We start from the raw sequence: 27500 nt of genomic DNA, 5'->3' as shown, positions 1-27500 counted from the left end.
ATTTGAAGCCTGTATCTCTTTGTCAATTAAATGACGATTCTGGCTGCTCTTTCTGATAATGCACCATGTTGTTTCTCCTTCTCTTGTTAACGATGAATATATAATAGGTGTCCACTTCTGAGCTCAATTAGGACTTTCTCTTTTCTTCCTACTTCAGTAAGGCAACATTATCCCATTTCATCTTTTCAAATTTGTCTTCAGTGCTGCTTCACTGGAGAGAGTCCGGCAGTTGCAGGATGGTTTTTTGTTTCATCTCCTGGGATCCTTAGCAACCTCTGCCTTCATGCTTTCTTCCTGAATGATAGCAATGCCCAGGATAATCCAGCCTCCGGACAATGAAGGCCATTGTTTTTCAGTGTGTTTTGGGGGTTGAGGTTTTATTTGCCGCGTCGGCTTCATTTTCATTTTGGCAAAGTACCTTTCCCACTTTAGCCGATAATATTGTTTAAGCTTTCACAGTATGGTTAAACCTACCAGCACAAGTGCCACATTACATCTTCCTAAACACCTGTTGCCACCTTTCTGCCACTGAGATAAAGATTTGAGAGAAGGATATATCTATATATATATATATATAAATATCTATATATAATAAAAATATAACTTGTGAGCACATTCACATGTCTTAGACAAGTCTGCAACCCTGCTTTTCAACATTATCACCTAGCATACAGTGCTTCCACTGTGGCAAAGGATTCTGGGAAATTACATGCAAATGAGCACACCTTGTCACTTTTTGGCCAAAATCCATTTCACATGGAACCCTTATAAGCTAATGCTCTCTGTTCACACAGTTAAGCACAGCATGGGATTAGATGTACATCCAGTAAAACCACTCAGACAGCTGTTTCGACCTTTTGGGTCTCATCAGTGTGGGGCTGGTTGTACTGGCCTTGCAATTTTCAAGCTGGGTAGGTTTACTATACTATATATATATCATACTTTATATACAGTTGTGTGAAAAATAAAGTACACCCTCTTGAATTTTATGGTTTTACATATCAGGACATAATAACAATCATCTGTTCCTTAGCAGGTCTTAAAATTAGGTAAATACAACCGCAGATGAACAACAACACATGACATATTACACCGTGTCATGATTTATTTAACAAAAATAAAGCCAAAATGGAGACGCCATGTGTGAAAAACTAAGTACAGGCATACCCCGGTTTAAGGACACTCACTTTTAGTACACTCGCGAGTAAGTACATATCTCTCAATAGGCAAACGACAGCTCACGCATGCGCCTGTCAGCATGTCCTGAACAGCAATACCGGCTCCCTGCCTGTACCGAAGCTGTGCGCAAGCGGGGAGACTATAGAGCCTGTTACACATGTGTTATTTACATCAGTTATGCACGTATATGATGATTGCAGTACAGTATATGCATCGATAAGTGGGAAAAAGGTAGTGCTTCACTTTAAGTACATTTTCACTTTACATACAGGCTCCGGTCCCATTGCGTATGTTAATGAGGGGTATGCCTGTACACCCTTACTGCTTCCATAGGAATTAAGATGCTAAGTAGCAGACAGGTGCTGCTAATCAAATGCCATTGATTAATTGATCATCAGCAAGTGTGACCACATCTATAAAAGCCGAAGTTTTAGCAGTTTGCTGGTCTGGAGCATTCAGGTGTGTGTTAACACAATGCCAAGGAGGAAAGACATCAGCAATGATTTTAGAGAAGCAATTGTAGCTGCCCATCAATCTGGGAAGGGTTATAAGGCCATTTCCAAACAATTTAAAGTCCATCATTCTACAGTGAGAAAGATTATTCAAAAGTGAAAAATATTCAAGACAGTTGCCAATCTTTCCAGGAGTGGACGTCCCAGCAAATTCACCCCAAGCTCAGACTGTGCAATGCTCAGAGAAATTGCAAAATACCCAAGAGTTACATCTCACACTCTACAGGCCTCAGTGTCACGGCTGTGCTCGCCACAAACCTGGGTCGGACCGCGTGGCTGAGGTGGGGTTGTAAAAGCACCGACCTTAGACCGCGCAGGCGGATCCGGATTGCGCAGTTCGTAGTCGTATGTAGCAGGATCAGGATAGGAGAAGACAGCATCGTCGGTGGACACGCCAGGGTCAGGACTGGAGATATTATAATGTCCAATGATAAGGCCAAGGCAAAGAGTATATCTTGGGCGTTGGCAAGTTTGATAGGATTCACATTATCCCAGGTTAAAGGGGAACCAGGGGAGCAAACACAAGCGGCTAGAGACCGTTTTAAGTCCTTGAGGCAGTAAGCCTTAATAATGAGATCGTTGCGGCATTGTCTTTGCAACGGGGTTAAACCTTCATACATAATCTGTTCTTCAATCAGGGGTAGTATTTCGCACAGATACTGGTTTTCAAACTGGGACTGGTCTACAGCCCGGGACAGGATTTCAGACAGAAACTTACCAACCCTCACCACAGGGCGGTCCGAGTTTGTGGGGCCGAGCATACTGTCACGGCTGTGCTCGCCACAAACCTGGGTCGGACCGCGTGGCTGAGGTGGGGTTGTAAAAGCACCGACCTTAGACCGCGCAGGCGGATCCGGATTGCGCAGTTCGTAGTCGTATGTAGCAGGATCAGGATAGGAGAAGACAGCATCGTCGGTGGACACGCCAGGGTCAGGACTGGAGATATCAGGGTAAACGTTGTTCAAGCAGGAGTTCGGCAACAGGTAGTCAGTAGAGCCCCGCTTCAGCTTAGGAGCGCGGGAGTGGCTTCTGCGCGTGCGGCGACCATGGCCCATGGTACTGGTCTCAGGAGGTGGTAGACAGACCAGAGTAGCACACCGCCTAGCTGCACTGGTAAACCAGTGCTTCAGCGCAAGAGTCCTGAGCGGGCTGGGGAATCCTCCGTTTCAGCGCAGGAACCAGGACACGGCCTCTCTAGATTAGGGAAAGAGTAGGCCCCAGGAACCAGGAAGCTGAAGATACACAGGGAAACCTCCGCTTCAGTGCAGGAAACAGGAACAGACCGCTGCGTGAATATAGCAGCCGGTCACAGGAAACAAGGAGCTGAAGTAACAAGGAGAGTACTCAGCTTCAGCACAGGAAACAGGAACTGACCGCTGCATGAGACTAGCAGCCGGTCACAGGAACCAGGGGGCTGAAGACAACAAGGAGAGTACTCCGCTTCAGCTCAGGAACAGACCGCTGCGTGACACTAGCAGCCGGTCTCAGGAACCAAGGCGACAGACAAGACAAGGCTTATGGCAGAACACAGAGACATCCAGGAAGGACTATGCTCGGCAGGGAGCATTGTGGGAAGGCAATACTTAAAGGTCCGTGAACCAATGGCAGAAGGGGCGTGTGGCAGCATTACTTTGGTGAGTGAATCCAGGCTGCAGCAAACTTCAGGAGAAGTGCTCCAGGACCGCACTTGTCTGCAAGGTAAGGCAAACAGTAAACCGAGGAGCGGATTCCTTACACTCAGTTAGCATGTTAAATGTTAAAGTTCATGACAGTACAATTAGAAAAAGGCTGAACAAGTATGGTTTGTTTGACAGGGTTGCCTCTTCCCTCTAAAAAGAACATGGCAGCACGGCTTAGTTTTGCAAAGTTGCATCTGAACAAACCACAAGACTTCTGGAACAATGTCCTTTGGACAGACGAAACCAAAGTGGAGATTTTTAGCCATAATGCACAGCGCCACGTTTGGCGAAAACCAAACACAGCATATCAACACAAACACCTCATACCAACTGTCAAGCACCGTGGTGGAGGGGTGATGATTTGGGCTTGTTTTGCAGCCACAGGACCTGGGAACCTTGCAGTCATTGAGTCGACCACGAACTCCTCTGTATACCAAAGTACTCTAGAGTCAAATGTGAGGCCATCTGTCCGACAGCTAAAGCTTGGCCGAAATTGGGTCATGCAACAGGACAATGATCCCAAGCACACCAGCAAATCTACAACAGAATGGCTGAAAAAGAAAAGAATCAAGGTGTTGTAATGGCCCAGTCAAAGTCCAGACCTCAACCCGATTTAAATGCTGTGGTGGGACCTTAAGAGAGCTGTGCATAAACAAATGCCTGCAAACCTCAATGAACTGAAGCTACGTTGTAAAGAAGAGTGGGCCAAAATTCTTCTACAACGATGTGAGAGACTGATAAAGTCATACAGAAAATGATTACTTCAAGTTATTGCTGCTAAAGGTGGTTCTACAAGCTATTGCGTCATAAGATGTACTTAGTTTTTCACACATGGCTTCTCTCCATTTTGGCTTTATTTTTGTTAAATAAATCATGACACTGTGTAATATGTCATGTGTTGTTGTTCATCTGAGGTTGTATTTACCTAATTTTAAGACCTGCTAAGATGATTGTTATTATGTCCTGATATGTAAAACCATAGAATTCAACAAGGGTGTACTTTCTTTTTCACACAACTGTGAGTATAAAGCATGGTATATAAAGTATGGTAACCCTACCCAGCTTGAAAATTGCAAAGCCACTATATATATGAGTGAATGGGGAGAATGAGAGGGGGGAGTGTGAGAGGTGGGGTGTAAGAGAGGAAGGTCACTGATGAGGTGTGAGTGTACCTGAGGGGAGGATGTCATTCAAGGAGTGTGACAGTGAAGAGGGTGGATGTCACTATAATTTGGGGTGGGAGTTTCAGTGACTGGGGTTTTGGGGTACAGCCTCACTCACTGCAAGGTAGAATTATTGATCAGGTTAAAGAGGGCATGTAAGGGACTCAAGGCGTTAAACTCCCTTTACAGGGCAGGAAACTGCACTGGTGTCGGGTTTCTTACCTGAGCTGGGAGGTGGATATAATTAACTCCTGATTGAGTAGGGACATTGCCAGAGACAGCGAGTTAGTTTTACCCCAGGAGGGTAGAGAGGCTTCTCCCAACCAGAAGGGACCCTGGTTGTTCTGGACCCTAGGGCAGCAGGAAGGAGACCTGCGGGGTTCAGCTGGGAATTCCACCCAGGATAAAGATTACTACAGACTGTACACGGCCTGCTCTCCGGAACCGGAGACCCTGTGAAGGAATCCCTGCAACATACCAGATAAGAACTAAACACTATACTGCTGTGCCTAAAGACTGTTTGTTTGCATATGATAGTGCATGTTTTGGGCTGGCAACCAGCTTAGCTGGCGGCCCCGTTAGAAAGGGCTACACTAATGTTTAGTCAGTCTCCTGTGAAGGAGTAGGTGTTTATTTTATGATTTGGTTTTCTTAAAGGGACAGTGTGCCTATTGTTTAGTTGTCTTGTGGATAATAAATCACTGCAATTAAGCTTAACCCTCTGTCTAAGTGTCTTACTGACCTTGCCTACAGGCCACTCCGTCACAGGGCACCATTATCTATTGATTCACAGTTTCAAGTCAGCAATGGAACAGATGACTCCAGAGAACTGTGTGACGGTGCTCATCTCCGATCAGGAAGCGGACCCACAGGGCTGAGGTAGTGATGCAAATTAACCAACCACAGCCCAGAGACAGAGTATCCGTAGTCGGTAATCAGGCAAAGGGTCAGGGCAGGCGGCAGTGGTGCAGAGTCCAGGCGACAGGCAAAAGGTTGTCAACAGGTCATCCAAAAGAACAGGCTAGCCTCAGGAACAGGGAAGGCTCAGGAACAGGAAAGGCTCAGTAGCTAAAATCCAAGGTAGTCAAAAACACAAGAAAAAGCATACAATGCTCAGGCAGGGGCTGCAAGTTAGTGGCTGCTATTTAAGCCCTGGAACAGGTGCAGCCAATAAACAAGTTCAGGAGGAGGCTTGCCGGGAACCAAGATGTCCTCAGCAGCCAGATACGGTCAGGTTCAAGCCAAAGCCTGGACTGGAACCCTTACATACTGCAACCCGTGCATAGCCAGGTACTTGTAAGGGTTGCAGTCTATGGTTTTGCTGCGATGAGAAAAAAAACTGTATGGTGCTCAAACAGAGATCAGTAGCTGGTGTAAGCAAACAATTTGAACATGTAAATATCCCACTGCTATATTCCTTGAAGTATCACACATAGATATATGGACCAGTCTGTCAAATAATGACTACACCACTATCCATTATTAATCGAATAGCTGGATGGAATTCCACTCTTTTGATTGTGAGAATTCCCACTTGCTAGTGTCCAGACATGTATGCATCGATGTGGACAGGTGACATGGTGTATAAGAGTAATATAACTCACATTTGTATGGTCTTCCGTGTGATGTTCCTCCACAGGTGTGTGCTTCCGTTTCTCCACGATATCCAGACGAACAGGCAAAAGCAAAGTTGGAGCACTACTAAGATCAGTAGAAAAATAACTGCAGGATGGTGTGTCCCATAAAATAAAAGATGTTTAATGGATCAACCACATAAACGGAGCCCAAATGGCCCACCACCTATAATAATAATAGCATGTTTTTGTATAGCGCTGCTAGTTATACGTAGCGCTTTACAGAGACATTTTGCAGGCACAGGTCCCTGCCCCATGGAGCTTACAATCTATGTTTTTGGTGCCTGAGGCACAGGGAGATAAAGTGACTTGCCCAAGGATACAAGGAGCAGACACCGGGAATTGAAACAGGTTCCCCTGATCCAAACTAAGTGCCAGTTAGTGTCTTTACTCACCGAGCCACTCCTTCTCCTGCTGTGGGGCCATTTGGGCTCCGTTTATGTGGTTGATGCCTTGATCCATAAAACATCTTTTATTTTATGGGACACACTCTCCTGTAGTTATTTTTCTACTGATCTTAGTAGTGCTCCAACTTTCCTTTTGCCTGTTCGTATGGTTTTGCTGCAACTTGCCCTCACATGGCCTGCTGAGTGGTCTTGCTCTGCAAGAAAGCTGTACGCCCTGAGCCTGTATCTGTATGGTTGTCTGTGGAAGGGGATTGTATTAACATTGTCCTGGCCCGCCTTCAACCCCAGTAATCTCATCAACCGGGTCTAGGGCCAAGTGCAGAGACCAGGAATATTGTTCATACCCCAACTAGCTGACCTCTCCCGGATTGGGACAGAGGTATAAATACTCCTTCCCAGCCTCAACTCAGTAATTCTGGACTTAATATTCTTTGTGAAGGCTGTGTGCTGACAGAGGACTGGCAGAGCCCTTGTAAAGGAAGAGCTGACAGGGAGTCAGTAGAAGGGACCTGAAGAGACCCAGAGAAGGGGTCTGGAGCATCCGGTGTTGCTGCGGTCTGTGTGTACAGCGTTGGTCAGAGCTGTTTGGTGTGAAGCAACGGTGGGAAATGTAAAACTGCTAGGTAGCGGAGAGCAAGGCAGTGCTGCCCATATTACAGAGGACAGAGGTGCAAGTTTGGAAAGGCGTAAGCTTCCAGACAGAGATCCCCACACCTAGGACTTTAGGTTGTTCCCCCAGTTACCCCAGCTGGGAGAATTCGTGTGTGTGTGTGTTTTATGTACTGGAAGTTTGTGGAAACTTTTTCCAATAAATTCACTTTTATTCAACTCTGCAGTTCTTTCTAGTGTATGATCCCTGGTGTAAATTGTCCTGATCTCCAGTGACAATCACCTGTTTTGTTTTTTTGTACAATAATGTCTGAACCCCTGCACCTGAATCCTATTCGATGTATTTCATACAGAGAAGTAAGTAAAACAATATTACAAAATATGTGAACCATGCTGCTTGATGGCCAAAATATAATTTGTTTATCTATAACAATACAAGTTATGTCAGTGGGGTATTCATTCTGTACTTGTCATTTTGAAGTGCCATCCATTACTTCATTGGTGATAATATTTAGCATTATAAGTGATATTACTGTGAATACTTGTCAACACCTGCCTTATATTATGTTCACATGCAATAAAGGAATGTGTGTGTTTGTATATATAATTCATCCCTATTTGAGGCACTCCACATTAATAATTATATATATATATATACACACATACACATACATACTGTGTATATATATATATATATATATATATATATATATATATATATATATATATATATATATATATTACCTATGTGCACACAGCTAAAAGGGTATCTTTTTCTGTCCTTCTTGATACTCATGCTTTATTATACCCTTGGTGGAGCATCAGTCTATATCTAGTATTTGTCTAGACCGCAGCTTTTTCCCTCTGGAGTTACAAAGCATTAAATAAGGCTATACATTGCACAACATGATGAAACAAGCAAGCTAGTTGGACACCGAGATCCAATTAATAGCTTACCCATTTTCACAGCATGGAAGATATCCGGTCTTCTTTTTTCTTCATCTGCGAAAAAGATCAGGTTAATGATCAGCAACGAACTAAAAGTGTCAACCCATATCTGCTAGATAGAGGGTCTGCATTGCATGGCGGTTATAGTACCTGACTCTCTTCCCTCACTGTTACTCCAGTGTAGGATGAATGTACATTACAACTACTGAAGGACTTCACAGTGAACGAAATCAAAGGGTTGGCAAACACAGGTAACGTCAAGTTCAATATTTGTCTGAGCAGATGGGAGGAACTGCACTTTTAGTTGGCTCATGCAGCCAAGTACAAAGCAAACAAACCATTCAGAGACAGCTATTTGTGCTTTTAGCCTCTTCACACTGATTGAAGTGATTTGGCTTTGCGAGGTAAAGCTGGACGCAGACTGTAAACCACACACATTTGAGAGGCAAACATGTCAAGAAAGTCAGAAATATATTTGCTTTATTGTGTAGGGGACACAAAATCAACTTTCCCTAACATTTGCAGTACTCTAAAGTATGTTCCTCTTCTGTATCTTTTTGCCATGGTTACCACCAGTTTTCAAATATTTCATCTCAAACATTTCATTTATTGAAGGCGCAGTAAAAAATGTTCTCTGAGGTTACATATCCATTTTTTTTAACCATGTACATGGGGCTGCCCTCAATCACAGAAACACAAATACTAGTAATAAGGGTTACTCCCTACCTGTCTTGGGCCTAATTGTCGTAATGGAATCCAAATAATCCTTCATGTCTTTGTGCTTGAAGCTGAGGGCAATTTCAAAAGAAGTCTTCTCCAAAGAGTTGACTTGGTCGGGGTCAGCCCCCCTGTCCACGAGCTGCTGTGCCACACTCACGCGCCCATGGAGAGCGGCCAGCATCAAGGGGTTCCAGCCTGTCGTCTTCACGCGGTAGTTTACGTCGGCTCCCCAATCCAGTAAGAGGCGCACCACGGCTTCGTGAGCGTGCTGCGCCGCTGTCATCAAGGCCGTTATGACCGGCATATCCTCCCTGTGACCCTTGCTGCTTACCACGTTGACGTCGAAGTGGTCGTAATTGTCCACGAAGGCGCAGCTCTCGAGAAGCAGCTTGACAACGCTGACGTGGCCGCCTCTAGCGGCCACTGTGAGCACACTGGCTCCCAGACGGTTCTGCGCGTTGACGTCGGCGCCATTTTCCAGAAGTATGAGGGCGACGTTCAGCTGTCCTGACCTGAAAGCAAACAAAAAGTATGAGGAAAAAAACATATTTTAACTCCATTCCACTGAAGAGGCCAAGTCTCTGAGATTTATTTTGAAAAAATACAGAAAAACCAGAAACACAAGAATATTCTGCGGGTCTCGCTTTTGTCGGAGAGTTTGGGATTCATGCAGTGATCACGCGAATTTAAGACTATTTCATCCTTTGGAGTATGCATCCGAGTTTCGTACATTTAATGCCCAATGGAATAATGTTTCTTCTTATACAACGCTGACAGTGCACACAGCGCTTCGCATAGAATTTTGCTGGCACAATTAGTTCCTGCCCACAGAGCTGGCAATATAATTCTGATGTCAGAGGCACAGGGAGATGAGGTGACTTGCCCAAGAGAGCTGACACCGGGAGTTGAACCCGGATTCCTTGCTTCAAAGTCAGTGCCTTGTACTAACTGAGTTACTCTTTGAAGTAGTAGTGTATTTCCTTTCACCAAGCACATAGCTCAGGCACCTAGCTAGATTCTCTAACCAGCACCTAACTAGATTCTCTTAGCAGCACATAGCTAGATTCTCTAACCAGCACCTAGCTAGATTCTCTTAGCAGCACCTAGCTAGATTCTCTAACCAGCACCTAGCTAGATTCTCTAACCAGCACCTAGCTAGATTCTCTTAGCAGCACCTAGCTAGATTCTCTAACCAGCACCTAGCTAGATTCTCTAACCAGCACTTAGATAGATTCTCTAACCAGCACCTTGCTAGATTCTCTAACCAGCACCTAGCTAGATTCTCTTAGCAGCACATAGCTACATTCTCTAACCAGCACCTAGCTAGATTCTCTTACCAGCACCTAGCTAGATTCTCTAACCAGCACATAGCTAGATTCTCTAACCAGTACATAGCTAGATTCTCTAACCAGCACCTAGCTAGATTCTCTAAACAGCACCTAGCTAGATTCTCTAACTAGCATCTAGCTATATTCTATAACGAGCTCCTAGCTAGATTCTCTTAGCAGCACATAGCTAGATTCTCTAACCAGCACCTAGCTAGATTCTCTAACCAGCACCTAGCTAGATTCTCTAAACAGCACCTAGCTAGATTCTCTAACCAGCACCTAGCTAGATTCTCTTAGCAGCATCTAGCTACATTCTCTAACCAGCACCTAGCTAGATTCTCTAACCAGCACCTAGCTAGATTACTCTAACCAGCACATAGCTAGATTCTCTAACCAGCACCTAGCTAGATTCTCTAACCAGCACCTAGCTAGATTCTCTAACCAGCACCTAGCTAGATTCTCTAACCAGCACCTAGCTAGATTCTCTTAGCAGCACATAGCTAGATTCTCTAACCAGCACCTAGCTAGATTCTCTAACCAGCACCTAGCTAGATTCTCTAAACAGCACCTAGCTAGATTCTCTAACCAGCACCTAGCTAGATTCTCTTAGCAGCACCTAGCTACATTCTCTAACCAGCACCTAGCTAGATTCTCTAACCAGCACCTAGCTAGATTCTCTAACCAGCACCTAGCTAGATTCTCTAACCAGCACATAGCTAGATTCTCTAACCAGCACATAGCTAGATTCTCTAACCAGCACCTAGCTAGATTCTCTAACCAGCACCTAGCTAGATTCTCTAACCAGCACCTAGCTAGATTCTCTAACCAGCACCTAGCTAGATTCTCTAACCAGCACCTAGCTAGATTCTCTAACCAGCACCTAGTTAGATTCTCTAACCAGCACCTAGCTAGATTCTCTAACCAGCACCTAGCTAGATTCTCTAACCAGCACCTAGCTAGATTCTCTAACCAGCACCTAGCTAGATTCTCTAACCAGCACATAGCTAGATTCTCTAACCAGCACCTAGCTAGATTCTCTAACCAGCACCTAGCTAGATTCTCTTAGCAGCACCTAGCTAGATTCTCTAACCAGCACCTAGCTAGATTCTCTTAGCAGCACATAGCTAGATTCTCTTAGCAGCACCTAGCTAGATTCTATAACCAGCACATAGCTAGATTCTCTAACCAGCACATAGCTATATTCTCTAACCAGCACCTAGCTAGATTCTCTAACCAGCACATAGCTAAATTCTCTAACCAGCACATAGCTAGATTCTCTAACCAGCACCTAGCTAGATTCTCTAACCAGCACCTAGCTAGATTCTCTAACCAGCACCTAGCTAGATTCTCTAACCAGCACCTAGCTAGATTCTCTAACCAGCACATAGCTAGATTCTCTAACCAGCACCTAGCTAGATTCTCTAACCAGCACATAGCTAGATTCTCTAACCAGCACCTAGCTACATTCTCTAACCAGCACCTAGCTAGATTCTCTAACCAGCACATAGCTAGATTCTCTAACCAGCACCTAGCTAGATTCTCTAACCAGCACATAGCTAGATTCTCTTAGCAGCACATAGCTAGATTCTCTTAGCAGCACCTAGCTAGATTCTATAACCAGCACATAGCTAGATTCTCTAACCAGCACATAGCTATATTCTCTAACCAGCACCTAGCTAGATTCTCTAACCAGCACATAGCTAAATTCTCTAACCAGCACATAGCTAGATTCTCTAACCAGCACCTAGCTAGATTCTCTAACCAGCACCTAGCTAGATTCTCTAACCAGCACCTAGCTAGATTCTCTAACCAGCACCTAGCTAGATTCTCTAACCAGCACATAGCTAGATTCTCTAACCAGCACCTAGCTAGATTCTCTAACCAGCACATAGCTAGATTCTCTAACCAGCACCTAGCTACATTCTCTAACCAGCACCTAGCTAGATTCTCTAACCAGCACATAGCTAGATTCTCTAACCAGCACCTAGCTAGATTCTCTAACCAGCACATAGCTAGATTCTCTAACCAGCACATAGCTAGATTCTCTATGATGTCATGGCCACGCCCCCTGACACGCCCCCCGGCGCACGCAACTAGCTGGCCAGAAATCGCCCGGCCAAAAGGATAACATCACGGCACTCGAGCACCAGCTCTCAGCCTGGCCGCAGCCTTAGGCCGCGCTTATAGTGCCGGCGACGTCGACCGAAAAACAAATGCATTGCCGCCGCCGCCGCTTATAGTAAACGCGACGGCGAGACGTCGCCATCACGAAAATTAGTAGCCGCCAAAATTTGATTTTTCAAGTGCTGTCGCCTCAAGTGATGGCCCTTGAACCAATCAAATGGTCGGAAACCCGCGCCGCCGCCGGGCGAAATATAACTTCACCCGTTGTGTCACCGTCGACGGCACTATAGGCGCGGCCTTAGGCTGCGTCCATGCTGACACTGAGCACGCTTGGTGCTTGCGCTTTTACTTCTGTGAATCTCAATCTGTATGGCCATGCTCACACGCTGCGCATGGGCACATATGCTCTCCAAAGCTACGCGCTTGGGGAGATAGAAAATTTTTATTTTCGAGCGAGCTGAAAGGTCACATGACCCTTCAGCAACCAATCAGCACACAGCCACACAGCCACACACACACAAGTAGCCCCGATCCAGCCAATGACACGCCCCCGGCCACGCCCCCATTCACGCTTGCAAAATTCTGCAGGACAGCCTGCACTCATGCTTGGGGAGTTGGTGACGTCACCGGTCACAAGCATGAGAGCGCTCAGCGGCTGCGGCCAGATTGAGAGCGGGCGTGCTGGCGCTCGAGCACCATGACGTCTTGCGCTCTGCTTGGCCGGGCGATTTCTGGCCAGCTAGTTGCGCGTGGGGGGCGTGGCCATGACGTCACAGAGCTGGTTCACTGTCAATGGGCGAACCGCTCACATGATGCATCAGCGAGCAGCCAAATCAAATTTGGTTGTCTCGCCAAGCAGCAAGAGCATGCACACGCACCCTTACCCTGGACATTCAGCGTTACCACTCTGATCGCACCGCAGCTTTACACTCTTCTGCCCCGCCTTACATCTAAGCCCTAATTTCTTGCTATGCACCATCCCGACTCTTGCGGTCTTCTCAAGGATGCCTTCTTTCTACCCCCTTTGTATCTAAAGCCCTCTCCCGCCTTAACCCTTTCTCACTGACTGCCCCGCACCTCTGGAATGCCCTTCCCCTCAGTACCCGACTAGCACCCTCTCTATCCACCTTTAAGACCCACGTGCCTAAAGAAGCATATGAGTAGCTCTGTGGCTAATACTATACACCTGATACATAAAGTTTGGCCCCCTGCAGACACACTTACCAGAATGCCCTCCTCCTGTCTCTGTACGTTCTTCCTACCTACCAATTAGATTGTAAGCTCCTCGGAGCAGGGACACATTTTCCTAAATGTTACTTTTATGTCTGAAGCACTTATTCCCATGATCTGTTATTTGTATTATTTGCGATTTATTATTGTGTATTACTGCTGTGAAGCGCTATTTACATTAATGGCACCATATAAATAAAGACGACATACATACATCTACAATAAATATGTGGGGGGTTTTGCAACAAAAGATTTTGTTTGCTATGTGTGTGGCATTGATTTAGTCACATATATCTGACTTTTTGAAGCTTCCTGCACAACGACAGGTCGAAAAATCTTACTTTATGATCCATCACTGGCTATTACTGCAGGCGATTTACATGATTAAATGATTCAGTGTGCAGAATCCACAGTGCTCAAAAGATTTCACAAGAACTTCAGAGAACACTAATTAGTATGGGACGTGTGTATAGTTCTAAAGTTGCAATATGTGACCAACATGTGTGTGCCGGTAACACAGGCACAGCTGATTACATTCTGTTGGTAACACTGATGTAACGCGGTCACAGTAATAAATACATTCTTCTAAGGACTGATGAGTCTGTGTGGCCTATTTAAATGCAAAATTAACCTTAGCAATTCCTGTGGTGTGAAAAGGTTTGCATATAGCTATTAAGGCCCAGGAGTTTGATTTGGACAAAGAAACTACTGTTTACTGTAAAAATTATGATTACAGCTCAATTGATTATCCAAAAGATAATTGATGCTAAAATAATGTGAAATGTGACAAGAGGCCACATAAGTATTGATTACATTATGCTTTATGTAACAAAAAAAAAATAGATAAAATGCTATATATTACTTATTCCATGTTTCTTACTGAAAAACTATTCTAACGGGCTCTAATATATATATATATATTCCGTAAAATGTAAAGCTGCAGACCAAGCAATATCCTAGATGTGTGATTTTTTAATAAATCAGTTCTGTACTATGAGAAAATATTTGTAGCATTTTTTTAAAAACAATTCGGAATGAAATTTTTAATGTATTATAATGTAACAATAATTTTTTTGTTTCTATAGCAACCATTTACAAAGTCACATCCCTTTCCTCTTCTGAAGCACGCTCTGGCACACCCTTTTTGAGCCCTGCCCTCTCTCTAGCAGTGCACCAATTGTATCTGCCTGGTCACATGATCTTCCCCACAGAACTTTGCATCTTTGGTCCTCTTCTGCTGCCGTGACAGCCATTCAGTGAACCCCCGAGCCGAATCTTTGCCGATCGATCACAGGAGAATGGATCAATCAGCAATTTAGCTAATTACTTAGCATTGTGTGGATTATATGGATGCACATATTAAAGGGAACTTGGACTGCTGCTTTAAGTATGAAAAATACAAGAATGTCTTCATCATTTTTCTAAAGTCTAGAAACACGTTCTGGCACCGAAAGAAACTGTATTCATCTGAAATGCCCCGACAGGTGTTTAATGACATAGCACTGCTTAGTAAAAATGGGCCTAATGTGATATGATTAGAACATAGTAGCACTTGTTTCAAGTAAAGCCCTTCTTTAAATGTCATGTAGGCGCATGAGATAGCATTGTCACCATTTGTGCATTAAAATGGATTATCCACAGGTATATTTATCTATGTTGCCACAAATGTGGCGAGTATCTGTCTGAAAGTTCAGGTGTTTGAAAAAAAAAGTTATTGTTGTTACTAAATACTTCATCTATTAACCCCTTTTCTGCCAGGGTGGACGGAAGTGCGTTGCACAATAATACATTGTTGTACTATCTGCAGCAATCGGGCTCAAGGTCACACCAAGTACCAATGTGAACTAATGGCAGTGATAGAAAATATAGGCCTATACCTGCTAAACCTATGTGTGCTATTCCATAAGACGAATAGGTGTCGGGCACCTTTTTAAAAATGGAAACAAAAATCTGAGAAGTATATTTAAATATATATATTTTTTAAAACGTTCGGTTTTCTAGTTTAACTATTACAAGTTTTAAATATATATATATAATTATTACTATTTTAAATAATCTGTGCCTCCAGTTTCCTGGCTGGCTGAGCTCCTCCACAAAATACTTTCTACCTTTGGCTAGGTAGGCAGCTAACCACAGCCTTGTGAGGTCACGTGAGCTCATCAGTGACATCATAATGCACAGAATGTTGGTTAGCTATAAATGCTGGAGTCTGCCAGGAGGAAGTATCTGTCATTGTGTAGCATGGAGCAGAGGAGGAGGGTTTTCGTTGTGCCAGCATCAGCTTGGTTACCTCAAGAACATCCTGAAAACCAATGAAGACCAATGGAGGTAGTGACAATGTATTCTAACAAGCGTCAGGGTTGAATTTGGAATGGTTTCTTTTTAATTGGGTGAATATTCCCTTAGTCTTCAGAATATGGATGATGTCATTATGCTGTATTATCTTTCTCTCTCTGTTCAATTTAGATAATTGGGGGGGGGGGGGAGTGGAGGGAGAGAGAATGAAATGGATTCTTTCAACTATAGAAGCACCGGAAGTAAAATTAAACGCAAGAATAGGGATACCAAAATATTTGTATGTGAAAAATGTACATAGAAAGTAGGATATAGTCCTGGCTGGTGGCTGGCTGGACTCCTCTCCACCCCAACAATGACTCAGAAGACTGACACACGGTGGCAGCGACGAGTACAGAAGACACTGTTTATTTAACACTGCTTTAATGTTCTGCTCCTAATAATGTAAGAAACTGTTCATTTAACACTGCTCTAATGTTCTGCTCCTAATAATGTAAGACACTGTTCATTTAACACTGCTCTAATGTTCTGCTCCTAATAATGTAAGACACTGTTCATTTAACACTGCTCTAATGTTCTGCTCCTAATAATGTCATTCTTTTGCCAGGATATATATATATACATATATATATATATTTTTTTTTTTAAACCAATACATATTATTTTGGCATTTTATTACATAAAAAAGCAGATTACTTTTAGTGCTGTGAGTACAGTACAGGGTTTTGAAAAGAGCATGAAAATGACAGCAGTCTCTTCATTTCCAAAGAAGGAAAAACCTAGTACGCAAAAAGAAAGCAGAACATGGCAATCTGTCTCTAAAAATACAACATCCCTTTGTTCTCCAACGAGATCCTAAAGGCTTGAGATATACAGTACATTATGGGTGTCGATGTAGTCCATAGAAACCCTACAGAAGGAGATAGAACTGGAGTCATTTCTCAAAAAAGCAACATTCTGAATCTATCAATTAAAGAGCTTGGCTACTCTGGGATTAAATATCAAGACTGACTTGACTTCCTTTTTGCATGAATAATATATTATTTGTCTCAAATATATTTGTTTTCCATATTTCATTTTTTTTTATTGTCAGGGGTATCATATTTATTTTTTATTTTTACCACTAGAGGCCAATACATCCTCCACAATTGTGTGTCGCCTAGTTTTCTGGGAAACCATTTAAGACAGTCATGAGAAGAACATTCTCATTATTATATAAGCTTGAGGAGGTGTTCATCATTTTGCATCTACTATTTACATAGTGGGTTTCACAGTGTAGACTCATGGTCATACGTAATATTCCAGTTTTTTTTTTTATAGTTTCGTTTCATTTTATATTCCAAGTCATATCTTATTATGTGCCTTTTCTCTATTGCTCCAATTTTCTTTTGTTTGCAACCTTTCCATCAGTTGGCTGGTCTCACAGTTATCATTGTATCACTACTTTATATGTTCACATATGAGAGAGCGTATTGTGTTGTTCATCCAGAAACATTTATGAGGCCTCGTTCAGGGTGCCAGCTGCAGGACTCGGAGGGAGGGCGGGAGGGAGGCAGTGCTGCAGTTTGCTGGGCGATCTGTGTTTATCCCCCAGCAGGCTTTTCAGCGTTGGGGAGGGGGCGGGGTTACACACAGCAGGGTAAGTATCGAGGTTGCAGTCATGAAATCATTCTGAAGAATGATTTCATTGGCTGCCTGGGTCCCAGTGACGCTGCTGCAGCTCCAAAAAACGAAATTTTCGTTTATTGAAACTGTAGTCAGCTTCAACTCCTGGCCTCGGAGACAGGGCGGTTGCTACCCTGACAACCAGTATTCAAATTGAATACTTTGTTTCTCACGGCAGCACGCACAGCAGCACGCCCTCCCTCCGAAGCCAGCACCCTGAACGAGGCCTTAGGATTTATGTGTGTATACATTATGTGTCTCACGATAATTGTTTAGGCTGTACCTCTTACTGTTACCAGTGTTCATATATAATTCTCCATATAGATTTGTGTATATATTTTATTAATGCAATGCATAATGAGAGATTTTTTTGTATGGAGTGTTATGTTTGTCGTTTTGACACATATATTTGCCTTTGTACATTTGTATATTCTTAACACTATACTGTATACCAATGTGAGAATAGTCGGCTCATCCAGGTATTCCTGGAGACTAATGGTCATTTATGGTTATTGATTGTACTCTTTGTAGGTGCCCACCACTACACTAAGTTTCATTTTGTCCTTTTCAAGGAATCCCGATGTCATTTCAGTATGCGAATTATGGGCGCAGATACAGTGTGTAGTTTCATATATTTGGATGAGTATGATGTTTCAAATAGGATAGGGCTCTATGAAAAGTGGTATATAAGGGATAGTAGGTAGAAACCTCCTTTATTACACCTGACAAAGCCTAGGAGACGCGTAGAGTGCCATGGAGACGTCAGTCAGAGGATGGAGCCAAGGTACCGGGAGACGAGAACAACAAAGGCCTCGTTCAGGGTGCTGGCTTCGGAGGGAGGGCGTGCTGACGTGCTTGCTGCAGTGAGAAACAAAGTATTCAATTTGAATACTTGTTTTCAAGGTAGCTACTGCCCTGCCTCCGAAGCCAGGCGTTGCCGCTGACGACAGCTCAGTAAACGAAAATTTCGTTTCTTGGAGCTGAAGCCGCGTCACAGGGACCAAGGCAGCCAATGAAATCATTCTTCAGAATGATTTCATGGCTGCAGCTTGGATACTTTAACCCTGCAGCCTGTAGCCCCGCCCCCTCCCCAACGCTGAAAAGTCAGCTAGGGGATAATCACATGTCGCCAGCAAACACCCAGCACTGCCTCCCGCACGCCCCCCCTCCGAGTCCTCAGCTGCCTCCCTGAACGAGCCCTAAGACACATGACGCGGAAGTAACAGTAGCCCAGTGCCGCAGCGGTGAGAGCTCACAGAGTCGCTATGATTTTGCTAAGCTCATGTTTTAAAATCTTATTGTATGTGCATTGTGCATATTTTTTAAATGTAAACAGAGTTCCCAGAACTCCAGAGATAAAGTGAGTTGTCAAGACAGAAATGGCAAAAATAGAAATGTTACTAATGCCAGAAAAAAGTGAAATTATAACCTAATGCACAATATAATTCCTGAAAAAAATGCACCACTAGAAAAATACAATTACACACAAGAATATATACATAAATATGTACATATATAAAATCTCATACTTATTCCCCATGCATGATCAGGATGATAATAGACTTATAGAAAATTGGCAACGTCCACTCAACATAAACTGCTACTATATCCCAAAAAGAGGGAAAGAAAAGACAACAAGGAAGGAGCTGGTAGGAGAAACATTTTTTACGAAAGGGGGGCATTGTTTCGGGGGATGAACCCCTTCTTCAAACCTGCTTATTCAATCCACCAAGGATCCACTGAGGACTTTTTTCATCTAGACTGTCTTGCTTTTTTGTTAGGACGCTGCTAGAGAAGGGAATTACCACTTGTACTTTACATGTGGGCATGGTGTTGACGAAGGCGTTCCCCCTCCCCCCCCCAAAAGTTGCCCCCCTTAAATATTTTTTTCTCCTGCCAGCTCCTCCCCTTGCTGCCTTTTTTTACCCTCTTTTGTGGATCTGGTAGCAGTGTCTGGTGTGTGTGTGTGTGTGTGTGTGTGTGTGTGTGTGTGTGTGTGTGTGTGTGTGTGTGTGTGTGTGTGTGTGTGTGTGTGTGTGTGTGTGTGTGTGTGTGTGTGTGTGTGTGTGTGTGTGTGTGTGTGTGTGTGTGTGTGTGTGTGTGTGTGTGTGTGTGTCTTAACTTTGTCCATCTTGCCTGCATGTGATAGAAAAAAAAAATGTTCATCACATTTTGTTTTGAGTACATTACATTTAGAAGTCACTTTTATGCAAAGCCACAACTCCAGTGAATCTCCAGGTAAATATTAAATTCCCAGTTCTTTATTTTGTAAGATAATTATGAGGCCATCCATATGAGAGAGGATCAATAATTATTCTATCAATTGAAACTTGATAACATTTTATAAGGAAGCCAGTTACATTGTTGTATAAGTTGTTTAAATATTGTTTCTTCTGTTTTTGCCCTCTGTGCCTAACTGCCTTCTAAAGCATGGGTGCGCAAATTGGGGGGCATGAGATTTTCTTGTGGCAGTTACGATGACCCCGCGCTCTTCTCCAAGGCATTTAAATTAAATGCCGTGGAGCGCGTGCAAGATCTCTGTAACTTCCCTAACCTTATCTCTGGTGGCTTCCAGCGACACGTCGCCATTGTAACGCAGAGTCAAATGACGCCGTGGGGTCACGTGATGTCGCGTTGCCATGGCAATGTGACGTCAGAAGTTGCCAGACAATAGATAAGGGGGGGGTGGGCGCAACAGGGGGGAGAGCAGGCAGGGGGGCAAAGACTGAAAAGTTTGTGCACCCCCCAGCCTCTAGTGCAGGCCTGCACAACTCCAGTCCTCGAGGACCGCAAACAGGCCAGGTTTCCAGGATATCCCTACTTCAGCACAGCTGGCTCAATTAGTGACTTAGTCATACTGAGCCACTAATTGAGCCAGCTGTGCTGAAGTAGGGATATCCTGAAAACCTGGCCTGTTTGCGGCCCTCGAGGACTGGAGTTGTGCAGGCCTGCTCTAGAGCATAGGCAAGGTTGAAATCTAAACTTTGTTAATTTCGACGTTCACCCGGATGCCCAAATCGATCCATCTTGTTTCAAACTCGTAAATTTATGCATAAAAGTTTGCATTTCCTAAAAATTTACATTTTCCTACTTTACAAATCCAAAACCCATCAAGTTCTGGTAGAATGAAAACACTAAAAAAAAAAAGTTAATCCATTACACACATATATATATATATATATCAAATGGAAATATAACTGTATGCTCATTTGCATGTCTTAGGCAGGTCTGCAACCCCACATTTCACCATTATCACCCAGCACACAGCACTTCCACTGCAGCAAGGGATTCTGGGAAATGACATGCAAATGAGCACACAGTGTGTGGAGGGTGTTTGTCACTTTTTTTACTCACCATAACTTAACTAAGTATATGTATATATATTATATATATATATATATATATATATATATAAAATCGAATGGTTAGTGCTATCTGCGGTGAATCTGATTGGTCCTCAGCCTCTGGCCAATCAGATTGGTGGGTCTGACGTCACCCAACTGCCACTCTCTTCCCCCTCGGCGCCACACACACACACACACACACACACACACACCTCTCTCCGGCGCTCCCTCCCGGCACTCATCTCTCCCCTCCCGGCGCTCATCTCTCCCCTCCCGGCGCTCATCTCTCCCCTCCCTCCGCTCACCTCTCCCTCCCTCCGCTCACCTCTCCCTCCCTCCGCTCATCTCTCCCTCCCTCCGCTCACCTCTCCCTCCCTCCGCTCACCTCTCCCTCCCGGCGCTCCGCTCATCTCCATCCCCGGCGGGGGAACAGGCAGCGGCAAGGCAGGCTGCAGCTGCCTCGCGGCGCCTAAGATGGCAGCGCCCGGAAGGACCCCCTTCCTCCCTCGCGGCACCTAAGATGGCGGCGCCCGGAAGGACCCCCTTCCTCCCTCGCGGCGCCGAGTGAGAAGATGGCGGCGCCCGGAAGTAGAGGTAGGTGTCGCGTGTGTGTCGCTCTAGGTGACGTGTGTGTCACTGTGTGTGTGTGTGTGTGTGACACTGTGTGTGTGTGTGTGTGTGACACTGTGTGTGTGTGTGTCACTGTGTGTGTGTGTGTCTCACTGTGTGTGTGTGTGACACTGTGTGTGTGTGTGTGTGTGTGTGTGTGTGTGTGTGTGTGTGTGTGTGTGTGTGTGTGTGTGTGTGTGTGTGTGTGTGTGTGACACTGTGTGTGTGTGTCACTGTGTGTCTGTGTGTCTCACTGTGTGTGTGTGTGACACTGTGTGTGTGTGTGTGTGTGACACTGTGTGTGTGTGTGTGTGTGTGTGTGACACTGTGTGTGTGTGTCGCCCCCCCCCCTGCCTTTCACGCCCCCCCTGCCTTTCACGCCCCCCCCTGCCTTTCACGCCCCCCCTGCCTTTCACGCCCCCTCTGCCTTTCACCCCCCCCGCCTTTCACCCCCCCTGCCTGTCACGCCCCCTGCCTTTCACGCCCCCTGCCTTTCACGCCCCCCCTGCCTTTCACGCCCCCCCCTGCCTTTCACGCCCTCCTCTGCCTTTCACGCCCCCCTCCTGCATTTCACGCCCCCCCTGCCTTTCACGCCCCCACCTCCCTGCCTTTCACCCCCCCTGCCTTTCACGCCCCCCTTGCCTTTCACGCCCCCCCCTGCCTTTCACGCCCCCGCACCCCCCTGCCTTTCACGCCCCCGCCTCCCCCCTGCCTTTCACGCCCCCCCCTGCCTTTCACGCCCCCCCTGACTTTCACGCCCCCCCCCTGCCTTTCACGCCCCCCCTGCCTTTCACTCCCCCCCCCCTGCCTTTCACGGCCCCCCTGCCTTTCACGCCCCCCCCTGCCTTTCACGCCCCCCCCCTCCTGCCTTTCACGCCCCCCCTCCCTGCCTCCAGGCAACGCCGGGTATATCAGCTAGTATATATATATATATCCCTGCAACATTTGCACATAAAAAAAGGTGCCACTGTAGTTCCTCAATTTGTGCAGGATGGAGGCAGTTCCAGGCAAATCCCATGGATGTCTCTAACCATGCAGTTTCCTACACACAACAAACATATTTTTTATTATGTAATAATACAATATATGCTTTTTGTATCATTATATTGTGTGCTCTGGATTTCACACAAAAACATGTAGTGTACCTGCAAAAAGTAGGAGGGGGTGCGTGTGTGACAAATGTATATATGTATATACTAGCTCAAAGTACCAGGCGTTGCTCGGAAATTCTGAAAAACCTTCCCTCCTCTTCTCACCCACCTACCCCTTTTTATCTCTCCCCCTCCCATAACTTTTCTTTAATACCTTATGATGTCACCAATTCTTTTTGCCTCCCCCCCTTCCCCAGCCCTCTTACTTTCTCCTCATGTGCCAACGTACATCCTCTTTCTTCCTTCATCTGCTTTCTGTGTCAAATGTGTATAGCTATCTGATTCTCCTTGTCTGCCACCAGTGTGTGTGCATTATGATGTCAGGTGCCAGATAAATAGCCAGCCACGTACAAAACATGGAACCCAAGGTTCCTAACAGCACCCATGACAGTTCACCGTATGTTGACACATAATATAATCCTTCAAAGTTTGGTTGTTCTGTCTAGGACTAATTGTTTGGGCCGTGCATAATGACACACACACAGAGACAAACATTCTGAAGTGTGTGTATGTATGTGTGTGTATATAAGACAGACACAGAACTTAAAAATATACTAGGCGACCATGTAAGTCTTGCCAGTCGCAGATCTCCGAATCTGCGAGACAAGTTAATCCGCAGTCATTATACCCCTCAGGTCAATCCCACTTTTTTATCTCAGCAACACAAGCCAGGCTTTTTAAGTGTGGTCCAGCAAATAGAGGAGAATGCACCGCACCACGATCCAAAAAGAAGAGCAGGTCTGGCCAAAAAACAATCTTTATTGAAGAGTCATAAAAGCAAGGGATGCAACCCTTCTACGCGTTTCGTGCCTAGCACTTTATCAAGAAGTGCTTTCACACGATATACCGAACAGTTAAATAGCAATGGCTGCCAAATCTCGCGATTCCAGTGACGTCACAGCTCAACCGCGGCCAATGAAAAATTCCTCTCTAGCGCATGCGCACTGTGGCCCGGTATAGGGGAGTGAATAGACACAAATCAGTCCTCATCTCCACTCATAGGGAACGCCCATAGGGGAGTGCCCCAAAAAGGAAGATGGGTACCGGCAACGGCTGTACACGCCCCCACACTTCCTCCATGTGCATGCGCGAGGTATGGTAGTGCAATGAGATGTTAGGTCTCGCGATATCTCATAATACTAAAAAATATAAATAATACTACCACAGCGTATGTGTCCCCCGTCTGACATGGGGGAGTGACTATCCATATGTCAGCCTACACATCATCCTTTAAGGGACGCCCAACAGGGAGTCACCCAAGGAGAATGATTGACTCTGACACAGGGTATACACATCCCTCATTCCTACGGTATATACCTGCGCTGGAATGCAAAGATATATATGAATTAAAGGTAAAAACAAGTCAAATAAGCTCCAATAAGTAGGTACATAGGCCCAAAAGAGAGCCTATGTGTATATGGAGAATAGATCCAGTGGATCACAACGTAGTGATATGAATCAGACCAGGGATGAACGACGCTCATCAGATGGGAGCTCCTCTAGAGGGGATATTCTATCTGGGCTGGTGCCCGTTTGTTAAAACGCTTCCACGGTCACCATGGCAACCCTACGTGATGACGCGCCATGCGCTATGACGTCATAATCTGGTCCTGAACATGCAGGGATCTCATGTGTACCACATGATGTGTTTAGACCAATGAGGCCACTAGCAATGTTACCACAGTAATCAGGACGCTGTGTCATAAAGTAAATACCCCTGCTTGCCACAGCTGTTATAGATTTAATTTGGGTTTTTTTTGGCACAAATTCTCCCAACTAACTTATAAATTCTAGCTCATTTCTCCCCTCACCACTCCCCGAAGACCGTTTTAAGTCGAAACGCGTTGGAGTGGGAGTCTGTGGAGTGGGACCCCTACCGTTTTTTCCTGACAAGAGGCTATGGTCATTCTTTATTTTTGATCTTGACACCGATGCTTTAAGTGGTGATGTATATATAACTTTGATACTTGTGCTATTAATGCCTCCACTTTCTGCAGTTATCTGTTGATAAAAAACTTGTGATTCTCTGCTGCATGTGCACTAATCTGCAGTGTGTGCTAATAATACACATGTATGCTCAATCTAGAGCTTCATGTGTTTTTTGAATCTGGTGTTGAAATTTGCTTCACTGTTCTACCTTTGCCTCTAGGTATATATGTCTGGTAGATGTGAGTCCCCCTACTCTTTTAATTTTCGTCCCTTGTTTTTTACCCACTATAATAAATTCATTGTTTACACTTTCTTGGTATGCCCGTGTGCTTTTTGTAAGGTTGCTTTCTCTGTTGCTATATAATTACTTCAACCTTTAGCACCACTGTCTAGTACCATTATACTATACATAGACAGTTTCTGGACACCAGTGATTTATTGTGTTGAGGCGGTATTCTTTTTTTATGTATTTCAATATACAGTATATATATATATTCACACATACATAGCGGTGGCCTAAATCGAGACCGTAGCTTCATGAGTCACTACCCTGACACAAGAGAACTCTCTTCCCATGAGTTCTAAAGGCCATGTATATACATACTGCGCTATATGAATGCACGCACAGCTGTCTCTTACACATACATATGTACAATGTAATTCTATCCCTGTATACCAATAGGGACCACATAGTATCTACACACATTAATAGTAATGCAACACCCTCTTACATTTCTACACCTACCCACACCATTGGTGTACACTCCCACACACACCTTTTGTCAAGCTTTGTATACACTATGGGCTTTATACATTTATATTTACATACATACACACTCTTACATCACTAACATTCAGGGACCATTTAACACCTTGTCACAAATCGCATACTGTACAAGGGAGGGATAGGCGTCAGTCACAGAACAGTATGCACTGTTTTTAAGTAAAAACCTTTCTTGCTTTATTCGTTGGAACACCGCCGGAAGAAGAGATCAGTGTATCTCGAAAGGGGCGGCTGAATGGAGAGAGGAGGGAAGGGGGGAGAGTGATGAGGGAAGGGGGGGAGAGAGAGAGGAGGGAAGGGGTGATGGCAGGGAAGGGGTGAAAGAAGGAAAGGAGTGAATGGAGGGGAGGGAGAGAATGTAGGGAAGGGGAGAAAGGAGACAATGGAGGAGAGGGGGGATGGAGAGAATGGAGCGAATGGGGAAAGGAGAATGAAGGGGAGGGGGAGGGAGAGAATGGAGCGAAAGGGGGGAAAGGAGAGAATGTAGGGAAGGGAGGAGGGAGAGAATGGAGAGACACACACACAACCCCGATCCAGCCAATGACATGCCCCCTCCCTTAATAGCCACGCCCCCAGCTCCTGCTCTAAAATTATTGTAGAAGAGCCAGTCGCTCATGACGTCACCGCTCTCAAGCATGAGCGAGCTCAGCGCCAGCGTGGCCGCAGCCTAAGGCTGGGGCCTGGTGCCTTCGCCCGTGCGGAGGCGTGCGCAGCCGTGACATCACCTGCTTGAAGCTGGTGCGTTTTTCGGCCATGGTATGCGCGCAGTCCGTGGGCGTCTCTAGGGGTGTGCCAGTGACGTCACGGAGCTGATTCGCCCTCATTGGGCGAACTGCTCTCGTGACCTGATTTCTTGCGCAACGCGCGCCCCCGCATGCCGCATGGACGCGAACACTGTCTTAAGGCAGTCTGTTCGCTCAGCGGTCTGCGGTACCATGGCCCCAGCCTAAGATATGTGAATGTGTTCACAAGTAATATTTTTATTTGCTATTTGCAAATACGGTGGAGGGTTTTCAATCACCTTTTCACCCACATAACCTAATAAATATGTGTGTATATATATATATATATATATATATATATATATATATATATATATATATATATATATATAATGTGTACAGTATGTGTATATGTAGCCACTCCTCATACCATCATGCGAGAAGGAGCGGCTCAGTGAGTACAGACACTGAGCTTGGTTCAATTCCCAGTCTCGGCTCCTTGTGACCTTGGGCAAGTCACTTTATCTCCCTGTTCCTCAGGCACCAAAACATAGATTGTAAGCTCCACGGGGCAGGGACCTGGCCTGCAAACTGTCTCTGTAAAGGGCTACGTAAAACAAGCAGCGCTATACAAGAACATGCTATTATTATTTTGTAAATACTGTACCGTGTTAGCTGAGCTTATTAATCAAAAACGAATAGACGATACCGTTCTGTGGCTAACGAAATGCTTCTATTTGTGCGAGCTTTCGAGATACACTGATCTCTTCTTCCGGCGATGTTACAATGAATGAAACAAGAAAGGGTTTCACTTAAAAACAGTGCATCTTGGAATGTATCTGTGACTGAAGCCTATCCCTCCCCCGTGCAGTATGCCAGCGGTGCGCAAAGTGGGGGGGCGCGCCGACTCGCTGCGTAGGGGGCGGGGTTTACAGAGGCCCCCGCGCGCTTCCCAAATACATTTAAATTAATGCCAGAGGAGCTGCAGGGCCTCTGCAAACGTCTACTTACCTTGTTTCAGCCGCTCCTGGTCATGCATCGCCATGGCAACGTGGCGTCAAATGACGCTGCGGTGTCATGTAACGTCGCGTTGCCGTGGCGTCATGACGCCAGGACGTTTGAAGCAAGGTAAGAGGGGGGGAGGGGGGCGTGAGGAGAGGGGGACAGACGGCAGGGGGGCACAGGGAAAAAAGATTGCAGCAGTATGCGATTTATGACTAAGGCCTCGGACATGGTCAAAAAGACCGTGCTGAGGCGTGCTGAGCCGCGCTGAATGGAAACATATCTCTATCAGCGCGGCTTTAGACAGCGCTTCCGCAGGCGTGCGGAGGCGTGTGGAAATGCAGGAGACAGGCAAGTTTACATTTTGCCGCTGAGAGAAGCGGAGGGCCGGTCACGTGACTGCCAGAAGCCAATGGCAGTCCGTGACGTCGGCGCCATGACGTGGCACGCCAGCTCCACCTCCCGC

The 27500-nt window shown here is 45.3% G+C and overlaps 1 protein-coding gene across 1 annotated transcript in view; it reads right to left on the bottom strand.

The window, feature by feature from the left end:
- The window catches only part of ANKS6 (ankyrin repeat and sterile alpha motif domain containing 6), a 69894-nt gene that overhangs the window by 37883 nt on the left and 4511 nt on the right, over positions 1-27500 (bottom strand). Inside the window, exons 2-3 of the mRNA XM_075586034.1 lie at positions 8858-9363; positions 8141-8185 (exon numbers count right to left, since the gene is read on the bottom strand). Coding sequence (XP_075442149.1) covers positions 8141-8185; positions 8858-9363 — 551 coding nt within the window. The remainder of the gene's footprint in view (positions 1-8140; positions 8186-8857; positions 9364-27500) is intronic.

This window comes from Ascaphus truei, chromosome 2, assembly GCF_040206685.1.
Source record: "Ascaphus truei isolate aAscTru1 chromosome 2, aAscTru1.hap1, whole genome shotgun sequence".
Classification (NCBI taxonomy): Eukaryota; Metazoa; Chordata; class Amphibia; order Anura; family Ascaphidae; genus Ascaphus; species Ascaphus truei.
This window is presented reverse-complemented; position numbering and strand designations above follow the sequence as displayed.